Source organism: Mytilus californianus, unplaced genomic scaffold (assembly GCF_021869535.1).
Source record: "Mytilus californianus isolate M0D057914Y unplaced genomic scaffold, xbMytCali1.0.p SCAF_2, whole genome shotgun sequence".
Lineage (NCBI taxonomy): Eukaryota > Metazoa > Mollusca > Bivalvia > Mytilida > Mytilidae > Mytilus > Mytilus californianus.
The window spans coordinates 33,086,474-33,106,462 of record NW_026262668.1 but is presented as its reverse complement, the minus strand read 5'-3'; the positions used below and the strand labels follow the sequence as shown (position 1 = coordinate 33,106,462).

The following is a 19,989-nucleotide window of genomic DNA, read 5'->3' as shown; positions in this document are numbered from 1 at the left end:
CTATGCAAGCCTTTCTACGGTATGGCCTTAATGCTTTTAAAGAATTGAATATGAACTGAATCATGATTAACCATATTGAAGCTAGAGACATGTTGATAATAGTTTGTCAAAATGATCAAAACCCCTAATCTGAAAATATGACAGTATTAATGCTATTTCTGTTGCAGAGTTTTGCAAAGAACATTTTTGGAATACTTCAGTCAATAAAAGCTCGAGAAGAAGGATCACAAAAACATAAATCAAGTCACACGTCACACACACCATCAGCAGTAAGTATCAAATCAGCTTTCTTTCTTTAGAGGCTTAGAGCATTGAAATCTAGAAATATGTTTTATATATAATGATTAGGTCTAAAAAGATAAATCTAAAGTTAACAATCATAGATAATGTGATTTTCAGCTTTATCACTTGGCACTTGCATTAATTTTTTTTATATTCAAAACATGTGAAATGTAAATAGAATCACTCAAATAAGTGACCAATGAAAACACATATACATACAACTCTCCTTTACTAATGAAGGCACCATTGTAACATAGCTAGATATTTAAAAAAAAAAAACGCCAATGATTGAGTTAGGAAATTTTATTATTTATTTCAGTCACAACCAAGACCTGCTCCACAGGTGGCAGCTTACAGCAGATACGACCAGGAGAGATTTAAAGGCAAAGCAGGTGGGTTTAACTTCAGTATAAACTTAATTTCATAAGTGATATAGCCAAAATGTTTGGTAATGGGTGACAAATCATCTATTTGTTTCTATTATATAACTGACAATATCTGAAAAGTAAATATCAGTGTTCTCCCCAGGCCGATATGACGCTGCGGTACCGCAGCGCCTTCATAATATTTTTGTAGATCCCGCAGCGTCTTAATTGGCCGCTGTCCCTTAATACTTGATCCCGCAGCGTGTTAATTTTCACATTTTCATTATAAATGTTGGTTAAAATTGTCAAGTAACTGATCACCGCTGATGGGTCGGTCAGTGTTACGCAATAACTGATAATTAGTTTTACCTGAGCCACGCTTATCTCAGCCTTATCGGACTATGTTATCAGGTAATAGCGTAAGTGATCATCAAGAAGATAGATATTTTTTGAAGAAAATAAAAAAATTTAAAAACTTCAGTGCAGAAATTGAAGAAATAGATCGCAAATACATTGTATTTACGCATCGTGTGTGTGATCACTTTACCATTTATATAACGAATTTTTTCATTGGTCGAGAAGAAGAATCTATTTAAACACGACCAATGAACGTGTTGAATACACATGATAAATTTGAATACACATTGCTAAAGATATTTACGATGAAAACTATGAATGAAAGTATTATTAGTTGAAAAAATTAAAATAAAGTTTGATTAAAGATAACGAGGAGTGATTTACTTTAATAGAAAATGAAAAAATGTTGCTTGCAAGGTAAATTCGTCTGAAACTGTCATATTTTTAGAAATAAAATGATCATTGAACATCGATCGTGAATCCGTGCGTCGGGAAATATGTGACAATATAAAACGGGTACAGTATCGCCACAGCTTCTGTATAATGTCACTGGTAAATAATTTCAATGGTTTTAACTTAAACGATTTGTAAAATTTCGTTTATATCTATCTGCCAAAGATAGTATTAAACAATAATACGCACGGAAGCGTTATGTGAAACTACGGAAACTGGTCAGCTGTTCATTTATAAAAAAAAATTGTTTTAAAAAGTTGTATACCAAATATCTTAACCATATTCGATTTTATTAATTCTGAATGAACATGTTCTCTGCAAATAACAAAGGGCTGAATTATAAGTAAAAGGTAGATGATGGAAGTAGAAGTTTTTTTCAGACCAATGACTTCTAATGAAAAGGGGAATACACCTCCGTCTACACTGTCAGTATAAGCAGATTTCATTGCTTCTCCTAATCCCAACCAAGCTCAAGTTTTAGCAATTGATAAAAGCAAGCACCATGTTTCTGGTTTCAATGACAAGTGGCTGACTGAGTTTTCATGGCTTAGAAATGTTAAAGGGGGTATAAGCAAAAGTTATTGTGAGTGGGGGTTTAATTTTTAACCCTGAAGAGGATAAAGACAAAGTTGAGGAACAGACTGTCCCACAAAATAACACTATCTTAAAACAATATCCCTAGAAGGAGCAGAGAGTAGAGATGAATATTTATATTTTGACTTCTTTAATTGACTGAATATAAATAACTTTTGTGTTTAAAATCAATTTATTTCATATATATATTCTTGTAATTCATTAATACTCTGCATTATTAAACACATAACACAAAGCATTATAATTCATATTGCATGTCATGATTTATGACTTATTGCTTCAGATCACTCTAAAAAAAGAGTTACGCGCCCTTGAATTTTGCGTCTTAAAAAAATCCTGGGGAGAACACTGAATATGGTCCACAATAATGTCTTAATATGAATCTGCAATAAGCAGATGTGTTAAATCTATATATAAAAAAACCCTGACGGTCAGGCCATAATCTTGCCGGCGAAATGACGATTTAAGTCGCCAAAGAATTTTGAAAATCGCTAAATCTCGCCGGCCGACTGACTTCATAGCGAAGTCAAATCGCTATCAAAATCGGTAAAAGGGAGACAACTTGTGATTGACAAGTCTCACAGGTAAAAAAAATGGCGGCTGACAAGGAAACTCGAGATTTTCGAAACGACCCAGGACTAATACTGTCAACGATCAAATTAAATAAATACAACGGCGACTTTGAACATCCTCGGATATAACTTTCAAAACTGTTCAAACGGAAAACTGACCGTCTGTTTAAGTTATCATATTACGATAATTTTCATCTGAGGATGTTGCGTAATCACTCAGCTGATTTGTTTTATTTTTACAACTTACACGAATCGATCAATTTTACTATTCGGTAGGTAAAAGGTTGGAATTAACGGTAGATTTATTATATTGATTGAATAAAAATTGAAATATAAAAGGTAGAAAGACTGCTGATGGATAATGTGATGGCAAACGTACGACACTCGACCAGGTTATGATCAGCAGTGGATTGTTTCTCACGACCATTTCGTTGATATGGATGATATTTTTAAAAAATGATAGTAATTAGCTCTTTGTCGGATAATTAATATGCGATTGAAAAATATTTTCATTTATAGACTTACAATCTTTAACGATAATCTCAATTTACAACTAACATAATGTCCTGGACATTCAATAATGTTTTACAAAATAATGACAAGTGGTGATATAAATTAAATTCCCAGTCATGTGCAATTCAACAGGAAAACTGGGAGTTATATTTTTTCTGGAATTTTAAAAATAAATTGAGGCAGATGCACATGAATTTAATGCATCATAATCATGATAATATTACTAGGCTACTCCCTCATGTCCCAATCAACAAATTTTATTTTATAGAACACAATGGTATCAATAAATAAATAAATAACAACTATATATTGTCTAAACCTTTTTATTAAGAACTTTCTATATATACATTGTGTACAATAACATATGAAAAAACTGCAAGTATATCTTTTATTGAATATAAAACAATTTCCTTAGTGATAAGCACGAAAACACGATGCAACCGAAACGGTAATGGAATCTCACTTCTCCAAGAAATTGACCACTTCTCCCTTCTCTCTCTTGGAAGGAGAAGTCACTTCTCCCTCTTCAAAATCCTAGATTAGGCCCTGCTGACGGTTGTAGTAACAGATGAAGCTAAAACTTGAGAAAGTAATTAAACATCTTCTGAAATTTAATATATTATACTTATATGACAATAATAAAGGAGCTTGTCTTCCTTGTGTCCCTATTTTTATTTACTTGATTATTTAAAACTTAATATAAATATCAATTAGGAAAGAAAATATATGGATATGGAAATATCAGAACATTTAATGTATTATTGCTGTTTCTCATCTAACTTAAACTAAAGAGCTTATGAATTACAGTATGATTAAGAGCGATTAAGACTTTCACTAATATTATAACTTTGATATTCATTGAATCTATTTGAAGGAAAAAAACCAGAGGTACTGTATTAATAAATTACATATGAAAATGATGAATTCTTCCTATATTAAAATTCTATACTGTGGATGCATTGTTATTCGTTGGATACCAATTTTCGAGGATTTCGTGGGAATAGGTGAACCACAAAATTAAACGTTTAACAAATGACAAATTTTCTATAGGCTTGTATGCAAACTTCAGCAAAACCATGAAATTAAATATCCACGAGCATATAAGTTTTCCTTAATCCACAAAAAATTGGTACCCACGAAAATAAATGAATCCACAGTATCTTATTTCTTTTTTAAGTGGAGGTCTTTGTGAATTATGAATGGCTGTTGTTGCCTATTAATTATTTATTTCTTAAGCATATGGTGTATCCTTGTTTTCTTTTCCAGAAACTGAGGGTTTCAATATTGATACCATGCAGACGTTTCACGGAATGGCATTGAAACATGTGACTGAAGAATCAACTAGAAAACCAGAGAAACCAGAAAAACCTAAAGAACCATCACTGCCATCACAAACACCACCACATCAGACACCACAGCAAGTTTCACGCCCAATATCTCAGGCTAGACCACCTCCTAGTCAAAAGAAAGGTAAAGTACTAGTGAAGAATAAATAGTTCATTAGTTTGGTATCAGAAATCAATCATTTAATACAGTTTCTGACTTTGTCATAACCAACATGGCATTCAATGTCTTGTTCACGGCTCTTCATTGATTGAAATTCAGGTGTGACACTCTAGTGTGTAATATTTTAGCTTTAACATTCACGACTGATGACAGCACACATTAAGAACACTTTTTGATAGATCAGAAAAGAAGCAATTTTTAGATGACTCCTAGAATGACAATTTTTTTACTAATTTACGAGTTTTGGCCTATAATCTTGAAAACTATAATAGATAAATAGAAACTGTGAACAGCAAAAATAATCAGCTATACAAGTTCTTCAAAAATGCCAATATGACCTTAACTATGAGATGGCTCCTTTTAGAAGTTATTGTCCTTAAGGAAAGGATGATTATATACTAACTTTTGAGTATTTGCCTGTAATCTTCAAAAATATAATAGATAGGTAGAAACTGTTAACAGCAAAAATGATCCATAAACAAGATATATAAGAATGAAAATATGACAGAAACCATTTGCTGACCCTTTGTTCTAATTGCCCTTGAAAGACAATTTTTATACGAATGCAAAAAAAATTTTGGGGGATCGTATAATGGTATGATGTCGTCGTCCGAAGACACATTGGTTTCCGGACAATAACTTTAGTTTAAGTGAATGGATCTCTATGAAAATATTTTAAGAAGGTTCAATACCACAAAAGGAAGGTTGGGATTGATTTTGGGGATGATGGTCCTAACCGTTTAGGAATTAGGGGCCCAAAACAAGCATTTTTCTAGTTTCAGGATAATAACTTGTGTATAAGTATTTCGATTGCTCTGAAATTGTACCACAATGTTTAATACCACAAGTAGAAGGTTTTGATTCATTTAAGGGGTTATGGGGCCAACAGTTTAGGAATTAAGGACCAAAAAGGGGCCAAAAACAAGCATTTTTCAAGTTTCCAGACAATAACTTGTGTGTAAGTGTATGGATCTCTCTGACATTGTACCACAAGGTTCCATATAACAAAGGGAAGGCTGTGATTGAGTTTGGGGTTAATTGCCCCAAACATGTAGGAATTAGGGGACAAAAACAAGCATTTTTATACGCCCGTCAAATTTTTGACGGGACGTATTATGGTATACAAATGTCCGGCGTCCGTCTGTCTGTCCGGCGTAAACATGTCACACCGTAACTTGAGAATGACTTATCCAAATTTCATGAAACTTAACCTAGTTGTTTCTTATGATGGTCAAACGATCTGTATATTTTTTGGTGAAAATAAGATTAAAACTTTTTGAGTTACGGGACTTAGTAACTAAAACAGGTGTGTGGTTTTTTTCATGTCGCGCCGTATCTCAAAAACAATTTATGATTATTGCTTAAAACTTTACAAACTTCTTAGTTATATTAACCTTAAGATCTGTATACTTTTTGGTGATGATTCATAATTTTGTTTTTGAGTTATTGAGTATTTTGTAAAAAAAGGGGGAGGGTTTTTTCACATGTCGCGCCGTATCTCAAAAACGATTTATATTTATTGCTTAAAATTTTACACACTTCTTAGTTATATTAATCTAAAGATCTGTATACTTTTTGGTTTGATTCAAAATTTTATTTTTGAGATATTGATTTTTTTTTTTTTTTAAAGGGGGGGTTTTCACATGTCGCGCCGTATCTCGAAAACGATTTATGATTATTGCTTAAAATTTTACACACTTCTTAGTTATATTAATCTAAAGATCTGTATACTTTTTGGTTTTGATTCAAAATTTTATTTAAGAGATATTGAGTTTTTGTAAAAAAAAAAAGGGGGGTTTTCGCATGTCACGCCGTATGTCAGATACTATTTATGCTTATTGCATAAAAATTCACACACAAGATGACGGGCGTATCATGCGCTCATGACGCAGCTGTTTATTCTAGTTTCCAGACAATAACTTGCATTTAAGTGTATGGATCTCTCTGAAATTGTACTACAATGTTCCATAATACAAAGGAAAGGCTGGGATTGAGTTTTGGGATTATTGCTCCAAGGGGGGTTTCAAAAAGTTGGGGGGGGTGGGGGGGGATTTTTTTCCCAAAATTTTTCAAATTTCAAATTTTTGAAAAGTTTCAAGAAGAAATCTTCAATTGCACAGTATTGCGCAATAGATTTTTGTTGAGCCTACGACTTTTGTCGAAAAAGCGAGACATAGCGATCCTACATTCCGTCGGCGGCGGCGTCCACAAATATTCACTCTAGTGGTTAAAGTTTTTAAAATTTTAATAACTATCTTAAACTATCCTGGATTTCTACCAAACTTGGACAGAAGCTTGTTTATGATCATAAGATAATATTCAAAAGTAAATTTTGTAAAAAAAAATTCCATTTTTTCCGTATTTTACTTATAAATGGACTTAGTTTTTCTGCCAGAAACTATACATTCACTCTGTGGTTAAAGTTTTTGAAATTTTAATAACTTTCTTAAACTGGCCTGGATTTCTACCAGACTTGGAAAGAAGCTTGTTTGTGATCATAAGATAGTATCCAGAAATAAATTTTGTAAAAAAAAAATTCCATTTTTTCTGTATTTTACTTATAATTGGACTTAGTTTTTCTGCCAGGAAACATTACATTCACTCTGTGGTTAAAGTTTTTGAAATTTTAATAACTTTCTTAAACTATCCTGAATTTCTACCAAACTTGGAAAGAAGCTTGTTTATGATCATAAGATAGTATCCAGAAATAAATTTTGTAAAAAAAAATTCCATTTTTTCTGTATTTTACTTATAAATGGATTTAGTTTTTCTGCCAGTTAACATTACATTCACTCTTTGGTTAAAGTTTTTTGAAATTTTAACAACTTTCTTAAACTATCCTGGATTTGTATCAAACTTGGACAGAAGCTTGTTTATGATTAAAAGCTAGTATCTAGAAGGAAATTTTGTTAAAATTTTGTTCCATTTTTTCTGTATTTTACTTATAAATGGACTTAGTTTTTCTTCCAGTTAACATTACATACAGTCTGCAGTTTAAGTTTTTAAAACATTTATTAGATTCATAAACTATCCTGGATTTTTACCAAACTTGAACAGAAGCTACTTACAATCAAAAGATAGTATAGAGAGGAATATTTTTATCAATTTTTTTTCCTCATTTTTGTTGAGCCTGCGATTAACAGCAAAAGTAGGCGAGACACTGGGTTCCGCGGAACCCTTACGAATTTTTAAGATCTTTGACCACATTTATTTTGTGTCAGAAACCTATATTATGTCAAAAATTTGATCACAATCCAAATTCAGACAGTATCAAGCTTGAATATTGTGTCCAAATTTGCCCAAACTGCTCAGGGTTCAACCTCTGCGGTCGTATCAGGCTGCGCTCACCGAAGCATTTTATTTACTAACGTTTTACTTTTTACCTAATATTTCAAGTTTTGACAGGTTACAATTCAGGCTCTTTGCAGCCTCTTGTTAAGAGACTTTGAAAATAATTGTGAATGGTCGATATTAACATACACTCAACAACAGGCCTGGTATAGATTAATTATATTGCAATGTTTTATAAGAACATTACTACAGGCTGTTTAATAGGTATAAGACAAAGTTACTGTGCTGATGAAACACATATGCATAATTGTGAATAGAATGGAGAAAAAGAGATTTTAAGTCCAGTAAAATTTTTTATTTATCTTTTAAGGATCTCGGACACCAATCATCATTATTCCAGCAGCTCTTACATCCCTCATCACTATGTTTAATGCTAAAGATATGTTACAGGAATTTAGGTAAGTGAAGAAGATATAAAAGTGAATAGTGTTCTATATGGATTCCTTGAGCGTTTTGTATCATTTAGGTAGTCCGGGTGTATCAGTACAACATAAGAACAAACTATAAAAATCAGTTGAAAAGGGCTTAATTCATCAATTCAATATAAAAGCATAAAAAAACTAACAAAAACACTAAAGACACAAAGTACAGATCTGATAGTACTTGCGGTTCCGTTCAAAGAGAACCATTTAGGATAAGTCAATGGTATTTAACATTTGTATTAGCATTGGCATTTCTCATTTCCACGGAGATTATTTGGGCCTGCACTTTCAGTCATGATTTATTGACTTTGACTGTTTTGCATAGGTGACATATTAGAGTACTGTGGATTCATTTATTTTCGTGGGTATCAATTTTCGAATTTTTCGTGGATTGAGGAAAACTTGCATTTTCATGGATATTTTATTTCGTGGTTTTACCAATTTCTGCATACAAAGCCAATAGAAAGTTTGTAATTCGTTGAACATTTGAATTCGTGGTTCACCTGTACCCACGAAACCCACGAAAATTGGTATCCAACGAATAATAATGAATCCACAGTATTGCCATTTTACTTTTAACATTTGCATTGTACTATCAAAATTACATAAAGGTGAAACATATCTCTATTTCAACAGTTTATTACTTACTTTAATAGATGGAACATATTGTGTTGTGTGTATTGAAAAACATTGGCAATCGTACCTCATTTTAAATACTTTTAGAACATCATCTCCTTATTTTATGTACGTTTAGAACATGTTGTTTAGTGTATATTGAAATACAGTTGAAAGAAATGTGTGTAACTATATTGCTACTGAAACTATACATGTTGTTTACCAATTTTCTTGTAGAAGGTTTTAAGTTCTTTCAACATATTGAAACATTCAAAGTATTGGCAAACAGAAAGTAGGTTACTGACAGATCTGAAAAGTGATCACACATTACAACTAACCAATGTCAAGTTACTGACTAAGTATGAAGTCATTTTGCTAAGCAGTTTTTGAGAAGAATGTGACAAAAATATTTGTTATAACTGATATGAAGTGCTGACACTTTACAACTCATCGTCACTGTCAAACTGATAATTGTGTAGATGTTTCAAATTTGTTTACACTTTAATATATGATATATTGTGTATATGTTTCAGATTTGTTTTCACTTTAATATATGATATATGGTCAGGGTTTCAGCTAGGATTTTGAGGGCTTTAGTCACTTTTGCGCGAGATGAAAATCAACCTTATTTTGGGTAACAGCAATGAATCAAGGACGTATATTTCTAGCTTTACATATGCCCAAGTCCTTCAAGGAATAGGACCTTTGTAGGGCTTAGGCCTGCTAATGTAGGCAGTCATTGCATGATTTGACTAATGTGATACTTAAATATGAAGATAAGAACAGGGATCCGGAAATCTAGTTCACAATTTCACTTCAGGTATTTGCAGGGGACATTCCTGATCAACAAAAGTTGGGTGCCTCTTTTTTAAAACCATAGCATAATTCCCATAAATGAACTTGTAACGACTATTTCACTGCGTAATCATTATCCTTGTAAAGACATTTAAATCGAAATTTGGAATTCATTTCTTTGAAGTTGGAAACAAGGATTTGTATCAATACTTAATGGAACGATTGTTATGGCTGTAAATTGTAAATTAATCGAGAATAGATTACGTTTACTTTCGATTTTTAAACGAAATGAAAATGGGAAGTGACAAGTAGATAATAAATTAAGAATAAATCCGGATTCATCTACGGATTGGTTTGTGGTTAACAAAAAGAAGGAAATTATCATTTTTTTAAAATTAAGTTGCTTAGTAATAAATATATTTGTCTCTTGTTTAATTTGATACTAAAAGATTTCGTATTTTATGTTTTAGTGTCTACAAATTTATAAGAATACTTTCATGCATGCCCAGTACAACGTAAAGGAAGCACCTGTTTGACCCGTGAATAAAAATGTTCTATCTTTTTAATCGAAATTGTCGAAAGTTTCTGGTGAAAAGTTATATCAAATCTGACGAAAATACGTTCATATGACGAAACTACAACAAACAAACTGCAAATTGGGATCGTTTGAGAAATATTGAAATTAAAATGCGAACTGTCTGGGGGGAAACAATTTTGTTTTAATGACGAAACTAGGATAAACAAACTGCAAATTGTGGTCGTTTGAGAAATATAGAAATTGAAAATTTTTACTGGGATGAATAATTATGATGGTCAATTATAAGGTATATAAACAATTAACGAATAAGTGACCCATCCGATGGCGATAAGCAAATTAACTAATCACATCTTTTAACACCTGTTGTAAACATTGATTAGCCGAGGGTCATAAACTTGTCAGAAACATGAAGACAGGTAGAAATATAGTATTTTCATGCGAAATTTTTTTACACTTTCCAAATTTTAAGTGACGAAATTGATTTGAAATACTTTCGTCATTTCGAAATTGTTTCGTAAAAGACGAAAGTGACGAGCGCTAGCAAAATCACTGTATATGGTGTATATATGATTTAGATTTGTTTACACTTTAATATATGATATATGGTGTATATGTTTTAGATTTGTTTCAACTGATGACAAGAAAGGGCAGGGAGCAAAACGTGACAATGAAGTTTTAATACAGAGACGGAAGAATGGAGGGTTAACAGTGCCATACAGGATAATAGACAGTGCTGCTAAATTGAGTACAGATGATTGGGATAGGGTTGTGGCTGTTTTTGTACAGGGACCTGCATGGCAGTTCAAAGGCTGGCCATGGAATGGTAACCCTGTAGATATATTTGCAAAAGGTAAGGCCAATACTTTTAAGTGAAATTTTTCTGTGTAGTTGTTACAAATGTACATTAATTATAGGAACTTGCAAGTAGTTGTTTGCCATAGAAGAATATTTCAGTGGAAAAATGCTGGATAATAACAAAACAGTGTTCTCCTGTAGACCATTATGAGACAATGGAGTGACCTTGTTCAATATGCTGTTGATTAATAAGGGCTATGCATCAAGGATGGATCCTTCCCACGTTGTTAGTTTTCTAGATCTAGTGGGTCACAATTTTCATAGATTGAGGAAAAGTTGTATTTTCATTAAAACTTAATTAGTCCCCTAACGACGAATTCAAAGGGGACTTTAGGTTTGCACTCTGTCTGTCCATCCGTCAGTCCGGCAAATCAGTTTTCCACACTTTTTTTCTTCATGCTTGAAGATATTGATTTGATATTTGTTGTATTGTTTTATCATGACAAGTTACAGATCAAGTTCGGATTTTGTTCCGGTCATATGATTTTGTGCAGAGTTATGGTCCTTTGACTTAGAAAATTCACGTAAATAATCAGTTTTCTCCACTTTTTTTCGTCATGCTTGAAGATATTAACTTGATATTTGTTATATAGTTTACACCATGACAAGTTATAGATCAAGTTAGAATTTTGTTCCAAGACAATGAATTTTTAATCGGTAGGGAACTATGTATTGCCATGCAATACTCACAGAATGCTTGTTTTGTTGTTCTTACAAACATTGCAAACAAGCCTATAGGAAATTTGTAATCTGATGGGTACTTTAATTTGAGATTCACCTGTTTGTCAGACAAAATTATGCAATTTAGCAGAGTATGCTTGTATTGAAAATTTAAAATTACAGAGTCCATAAGATTGATATGTAACAAAATCCCTGAAGAAAGATGAGAAGCCGTGATTCACATGTACAGTATTGAGATCTATTAAAATTTACATGTTTGATGTTATGTATATTTACTTCTTTCTATAAAGAATAATTGTATTTTAATGGACCAGTTATAAAAATAACAGTTATACAGACTTTTTTGTAAACACCAACACATATTGAGCTGATTTTTATACGACCGCAAAAATTGAAAATTTTTTGGTCGTATATTGGTATGACGTTGGCGTCGTCGTCGTCGTCGTCGTCGTCGTCGTCGTCGTCGTCGTCCGGCGTCGTCCGAAGACACATTGGTTTTCGCACTCTAACTTTAGTTTAAGTGAATGGATCTCCATGAAATTTTACCATAAGGTTCAATACCACGAAAGGAAGGTTGGGATTGATTTTGGGGGTTATGGTACCAACAGTTAAGGAATTAGGGGCCAAAAAGGGGCCAAAAATAAGCATTTTTGTAACTTCCAGACAATAACTTGTGTGTAAGTGTATGGATCTCTCTGACATTGTACCACAAGGTTCCATATCACAAAGGGAAGGCTGTAATTGATTTTGGGGGTAATTGCCTCAAAATTTTAGGAATTAGGGGCCAAAAAAGGGGCAAAAAACAAGCATTTTTCTAGTTTCATGACAATAACTTGTGTGTAAGTGTTTGGATATTTCTGAAATTGTACTACAAGGTTCCATATCACAAAGGGAAAGCTGGAATTGAGTTTGGGGGTAATTGCCTGAAACGTTTAGGAATTGGGGGCCAAAAAGGGGCCAAAAATAAGCATTTTTCTAGTTTCCAGACAATAACTTGTGTTCAAGTGTATGGATCTCTCTGAAATTGTACTGCAAGGTACCATACCACAAAGGGAAGGCTGGGATTGAGTTTGGGGGTGATGAATCATAAGGGGGTTCAAAAAATTTGGGGGGGGGGGATTTTTTTTTTCTCTTTTTTTTCTTTTTTTCCTTTTTTTTTTCTTTTAAAATTTTCCATTTTAAGTTGGTTATTTCTGATTAATATTTAAAAGCAAATAATAATGATATGGTAGGAGATACACACCAAACAGGATGTGTAAATTATTATATAATAAGTATTGTGCAATAGCAAGAAATTTTCAATTGCACAGTATTGCACAATTGCAAGAAATCTTCAATTGCACAGTATTGCGCAATAGCAAGAAATCTTCAATTGCACAGTATTGCGCAATAGCAAGAAATATCCAATAGCACAATATTGGGCAATAGCAAGAAATTGTCAATTGTACAGTATTGCAATATAGCAAGAAATATTCAATTGCACAGTATTGTGCAAAAGAAGATACTTCGTATAAATTGCTTATTTCTTGATCAATTTCAATGGGGTTTTATTCTTGAATTCTTGGGGTTCTTTAATATGCTGAATCTAACCGTGTATTAAGTTTTTGGATTTTGGGCCCCGTTTTTAAATTGGTCCACATTGAGGTCCAAAGGGTCCAAAATTTAACTTTGTTTGATTTCATCAAAAATTGAATTATTGGGGTTCTTTGATATGCCGAATCTAACCGTGTATTTAGATTCTTAATTTTTGGTTCCGTTTTCAAATTGGTCTACATTAAGGTCAAAAGGGTCCAAAATTAAACTTAGTTTGATTTTAACAAAAATTGAATTTTTAGGGTTCTTTGATATGCTGAATCTAAACATGTATTTAGATTTTTGATTATGGGCCCAGTTTTCAAGTTGGTCCAAATCAGGGTCCAAAATTAAACTTTGTTTCATTTCAACAAAAATTGAATATATGGGGTTCTTTGATATGCTGAATCTAACCATGTATTTAGATTTTTGATTTTTAGGCCCCGTTATCAACTTTGTCCACATTGAGGTCAAAAGGGTCCAAAATTAAACTTTGTTTGATTTCATCAAAAATTGAATTCTTGGGGTTCTTTGATATGCTGAATCTAACCATGTAATTAGATTTTTATGCCCCCGCCGTAGCGGAGGGGGCATTAAGTTTTACCCTTGTCCGTCTGTACGTACGTACGTACGTACGTACGTACGTCCCGAAATTGGTTACCGTTCTCTTACTTGAGTTTGCCTCAACCAAATGTTATGAAACTTATACACAATGCTTATTACCACAAAACACAGATCAAGTTTGAATTTTGGTTGCGTCACTTTAACCGATCTAGAGTTATGCCCCTTTATAAAAGGAAATATTGCAAAATTTTTAGTTTCCGTTCTCTAACTTAAGTTTGCCTCAACCAAATGTTATGAAACTTGTACACAATGCTTATTACCACAAAACACAGATCAAGTTTGAATTTTGGTGGTGTCACTTTAACTGATCTAGAGTTATGCCCCTTTATAAAAGGAAAAATTGCAAAATTTTTATTTTCTTCTAAATATCAAGTTCATATAATATATTTTTAAAATTGGAGTTATCTTCCTTTGACCATGATTATAGTTGAATCAACTACAATCAATGCTTTATACAATGCAATGTTTAATTTTGACTTCCACTGATAAAACACAGATCAAGTTGAATTTGTGTAGTGTCACTTTAACCATTATTGAGTTATGCCCCTTTATAAATAGAAAGATTGCAAAATCTTTTAGTTTCCATTCTGTAACTGAAGTTTTCCCCAGCCAAACATTATGAAACCTATACACAATATTCATTACCACAAAACTCAGTAAAGATCAAGTACAATTTTTTTGTTTCAGTTCTCTAACTTGAGTTTGCCTCAACCAAATGTTATGAAACTTATACACAAATGCTTATTACTACATAATACAGATTAAGTACGAAATTAGGTGGCAACACTTTTACCATTCTAGAGTTATGTCCCTTTATAAACTTAAAAACTGCTGAAATTTTTAGTTTGTCTCAACCAAATGTTGTAAAACTTATACACAACCGTTCTAGAGTTATGCGTGTTTACAAATAGAAAAATTGCTGAATTTTTAGTTTCTGTTCTCTCCTCAAGTTAGCCTCAACCAAATGTTATGAGACTTACACACAATGCTTATTACCACAAAACTCAGATCAAGTTCAAATTTGGGTAGCGTCACTTTTACCGTTCTTCAGTTATGTCCCTTTATAACTATATGATATGCAAGCGGGGGCATCATCTGTGTCCACATGTGGACACTATCCACATTTATTTATTTGTGGACCCGCTATCAAATTGGTTCATATTGAGGTCAAAAGGGTCCAAAATTAAACTTTGTTTGATTTCATCAAAAATTGAATTATTGGGGTTCTTTGATATGCTGAATCTAAACATGTGTTTAGAATTTTGATTATGGGCCCAGTTTTCAAGTTGGTCCAAGTTGGGGTCCAAAATTAAACTTTGTTTGATTTTTACAAAAATTGAATATATGGGGTTCATTGATATGCTGAATCTAAGCATGTATTTAGATTTTAGATTTTTGGCCCAGTTTTCAAGTTGGTCCAAATTGGGGTCCAAAATTAAACTTTGTTTGATTTCAACAAAAATTGAATATATGGGGTTCTTTGATATGCTGAATCTTACCATTTATTTAGATTTTTTATTTTGTAGGCCCGCTATCAAATTGGTTCATATTGTGGTCAAAAGGGTCCAAAATTAAACTTTGTTTGATTTCATCAAAAATTGAATTATTGGGGTTCTTTGATATGCCAAATGTAACCGTGTTTTTAGATTTTTAATTTTGGGTCCCGTTTTTTAAATTGGTCTACATTAAGGTCCAAAGGGTCCAAAATTAAACTTAGTTTGATTTTAACAAAAATTGAATTCTTGGGGTTTTTTGATATGCTGAATCTAAACATGTGTTTAGATTTTTGATTATGGGCCCAGTTTTCAAGTTTGTCCAAGTTGGGGTCCAAAATTAAACTTTGTTTGATTTTAACAAAAATTGAATATATGGGGTTCTTTGATATGCTGAATCTAACCATGTATTTTGATTTTGGACATTGGACCATAATAGGTAAATTAAAAAAATTCAAGTTCTTAGACCACATTCTTTCTGTGTCAGAAACCTATGCTGTGTCAAATATTTAATAACAATCCAAATTCAGAGCTGTATCAAGCTTGAATGTTGTGTCCATACTTGCCCCAACTGTTCAGGGTTCGACCTCTGCGGTCGTATCAAGCTGCGCCCCAGCGAAGCATTTTATTAGTATTTGAGTTATACTGTGACGAGTTACAGATAGAGTTTACGTTTGGTTCCGTTCCTTTGTTTTTTGCCGAAATTACGGGCTTTGGACTTTGAAAATTTCATGAAATAACAGTTATAGACTTTTATCTAAATGCCTTCCCATATTGCGCTGATTTTTAGTATGTGAGTCTACTATGATAAGTAACAGATCGAGTTTAAGTTTGGTTCGGCTCCACTGATTTTTTCCAAACAATGGGCTTTGGAATTTCCATTCCTAAAAATTGCTTCAAGCTTTTTTTGCGAGCAGTGCCATTCGTGTTGTTCCTTCACATCTAGTTTTCTGACATTTCCTTATTAAACCGAAAGGCCTCTTGTCAGGCTATGCAAACAACCAGATTTTTTAACATTAGATGAATAGAAATGGTTTTGGTCTTAAACATGATATAATCCTCTTTAAGACTTTTTCTTTGAAGAATCTCCTTTGAAATCTCTCATGTGAATTTTTATTTTCAGTGAAAGCATTTCATATAAAATGGTCAGACTTACCATTGGACAACAATGTAAAGAAATGGAATGTGACTGTCCTTAACTTAGACAGAAATAAAAGACATTTAGACAGAGCACACATTCAGACATTTTGGGAAGTTCTTGACAAGTAAGTTTCTTACATTATGGAGTCACTCACACCAATCACCAGTACATAGGAATCATGTAACTAACAAACAAAATACACAGAAAAAGTTTACAAGCCAAAGTAGTGCATAATATAATGAATAAACTTTTGTTCAGATGACAAATTTCTATGAAACTTTGGCAGAAGCTTTTTTATAATAATTAAGAGATAATTTTTGTCTCGCCTTGACGAAAGTCATGGAAAGAGAGACATAGGGATTGCTGCGACTTCGTCAACAATTGTTAAGTTTTCTTCTTAAGTTAGTTTTGATAGGAACTACTTGTGATAGATCATTGATATTTAATATAAAGTTGCATAACTATCAGTACATATCAGTTTGATGACTACTTTGAGGCCCTGCCCCCTAGGACATGATTCAGTGACTTTGAATTAATTAGCAATTATCAATGTTAAGTTTTCTGCTTAATAAGCAATGTTGCCGTCCATCAGATTGTCTTTTTCTGATTTTTGTGCAGATAGGCGAGACAAATCTCTGTGTCAACAGTTTACTTAAACCAAATTTTGAAAATTGTTAGAAACTTGGACTGAATCTAATCTTCAAGGTCAAGAAAGAACCTCGGAGGAAAAAGTTTGATATAAAAAAAAATATCTGTATTTTACTGATGAGTAGACTTACCTTATACAGTCAACATTACACTTATACACTGACAGCAGCAATCGTAGTCGAGACACAGGGTTCTGTAGAGCCCTGTACAAATTTTTACTAGAAAAAAACGTACACTAATGTTATTTGTAACATCATTTTCTGAACGCTTATGACAAGGGTATTGATTATAACCTTCATTGTAATGCTAAGTTCATCTTTCTATTTTTTAGGTTTATGGCTAAGAACAAATCCCATCTGAGATGCTGAAAAGGGATTATAAAACTTCAGTGTTTACAATCATGAAATCTCATTGTTGAGATAAAATGTATTAAACTATACCATCTTGATATCAGCTGAAAGTTGATGAAGATAAACAAAGTGCTAATATTGGTGAAAGACAGTCTAGAATTTATTATTAAAGATTTTGTTTTGACATACACCCTTTAAAGCTTGCTTATGTAAATAAGATAACAAACATGATCAATTATATAATTACAATAATGTAATACTAAGTGGTCATGACATCCAATGAAAAAGGTTTAAAACAGATCACACATGGAAAGCTTATATCTTCAATTGTTTTGAACTCTTAAAATGGTATGTGTAATGTGAAAGGTTTTGTTACACAAGGGAGACAGTTCATTCATGAAAAGACTTAAGAAAACTGATAATCATGAAGTGAGAATGACTTAGATTTGCTGTATGTATGTTATTTCATTACAGATGTATCATTTATGTACTGTTTATATTTGTTTCATTTTCATGTTTTACCAAATATCTAATTAAGTGTGAGAAATACATTTAAATGAAATTTATTAAAGTTTAACTAAGGGAAAAGAGGAAATACTTAAATATACATAGCAGTATATCAAGGATCAAAGAATGTATGTCATGTGAACAGTTTAGTAAAGGAGATGTTAGTCTGCGGTATTCTTCAAATTTCCACTACCATTGCATAGATTGTGTCATATCTTTTCTTTAAAATAATTATACAATATGAAAGATTCATAAATTTATTTATACAATTTTTCTGTTTCCTTTATGTTAGGCAGCTCATAGGTTCTTGGCTTGGTTAGTCAGCTTATAGGTTCTTTACTTTGGTTATTAATGACTTAGACCAAAACAGATCTTTTGATTAGTGTTTTTAAAGAAACTATTTTGTAAGATTTCCAAAAGTTTTTAATGTTGGTTTATTTCTATAAATTGTACTTAATTTATTTCATATTTCACAAATAGACATTGTCTTCCTAAACCATGATAGTTTTGTTAAAAGCTGGTGTACATTGGATTAACATGGCTTAGATTATTGACCAGTACTCTTGTCAAATGTTTTAAAATTTTTATAGGATGGAGAGAAAAAATATTGATTTCAGTAATGTCATTCAGATTTTTCTGTGTAAAGTATACATTCATGTTAGAAATCAGATTCAATTTATTAGTTTGTAATAAATTTTTCTTGCATCCAATTCAAGTCTTCAAACCTGATAATTGTGTAATCCCTGTACTTACCATGTACTTTATATGTAAATAACTAGGTAAAAATTGTCTATATGTATAAAAGATTTGTACATAATATTGCCGTGTTGTAAAGGAAGAGTTATGATGCGAAAGTTTATATACATGTATGTAGATTTTAATCTTGTCATGCAACCTTAGCAGTGTTGGATCTTTCATATACTTTCCATAGTTATATAAATGGACTCTCAACATTTCTAAAATAGCTTTAAATATCATTTTATTTCTTCTGTCCATAAAGCAAATGAAGACCAATTAAGTAAACAGTGTCACTCAATTAAATGTCTGGAATCTGGAACAGCCTTCTTTCTGTGAAAGACTCTAGATTAGGTCTTCTGTTCATTGGTGAACAAAAGTCTTATTTGCAGAATTTAAAGGTTGTACAATGACACCAACATTGAGCAATTCAGTTGAATAAGAATGTACATGATAAATGGAGGATGTGGATGTATGTGTGTGAGATAGTGTATGTTATACATGCAGAAACAGATGCAAGTGTATGAAAAAGTGAGAGCTGTTTGAGATTTTATTTTTTGTGTCATTTAATAGACACAGTATAAGTGTACCCTCTTGTTATTAATGAGAACAAGAATAAAATATGAGAAATTTTATTTGTATTTCTGCTTTTATTATTTGCATTATTTGCTTCATCTAAGTTGGAGTGGACTACTTTTCTTTGCACCCATTGACAGGCTTTTATACTATACATTTTATTCAAATGGATTATGTTTTTGATCTTGAGCTCTCCTGATGAAAATAAATTCAGAAATATGCATTGTGCATCAAATAAAGTAAAATTTCAAAATTTTACCCTTATTATAGCCAGGATGGTACTAAACAATTGGATATGCATGTTTGAAAATAAAAGACAGTTTTGAGCTAATGTAGAGGATACATACTTTTTGACTTCATGGTCGAAGGTACAGTTTAATTTTATAATTAGGACCCCTTGACTATTCTCATTCAGTCAGTCATTCAGTCAGCACTTCTATGTAG

General features: G+C 32.2%; 1 protein-coding gene across 1 annotated transcript in view; it reads left to right on the top strand.

Annotated features, from left to right (window-relative positions):
- The window catches only part of LOC127729729 (parafibromin-like), a 30,736-nt gene extending 11,132 nt beyond the window's left edge, over nt 1–19,604 (top strand). Inside the window, exons 7-13 of the mRNA XM_052237602.1 lie at nt 168–269; nt 602–674; nt 4,403–4,606; nt 8,304–8,391; nt 10,984–11,213; nt 16,712–16,853; nt 17,709–19,604. Of these exons, the coding sequence (XP_052093562.1) occupies nt 168–269; nt 602–674; nt 4,403–4,606; nt 8,304–8,391; nt 10,984–11,213; nt 16,712–16,853; nt 17,709–17,745 (876 nt within the window). The 3' untranslated portion in view covers nt 17,746–19,604. The remainder of the gene's footprint in view (nt 1–167; nt 270–601; nt 675–4,402; nt 4,607–8,303; nt 8,392–10,983; nt 11,214–16,711; nt 16,854–17,708) is intronic.
- Nucleotides 19,605–19,989: the final 385 nt, after the last annotated feature.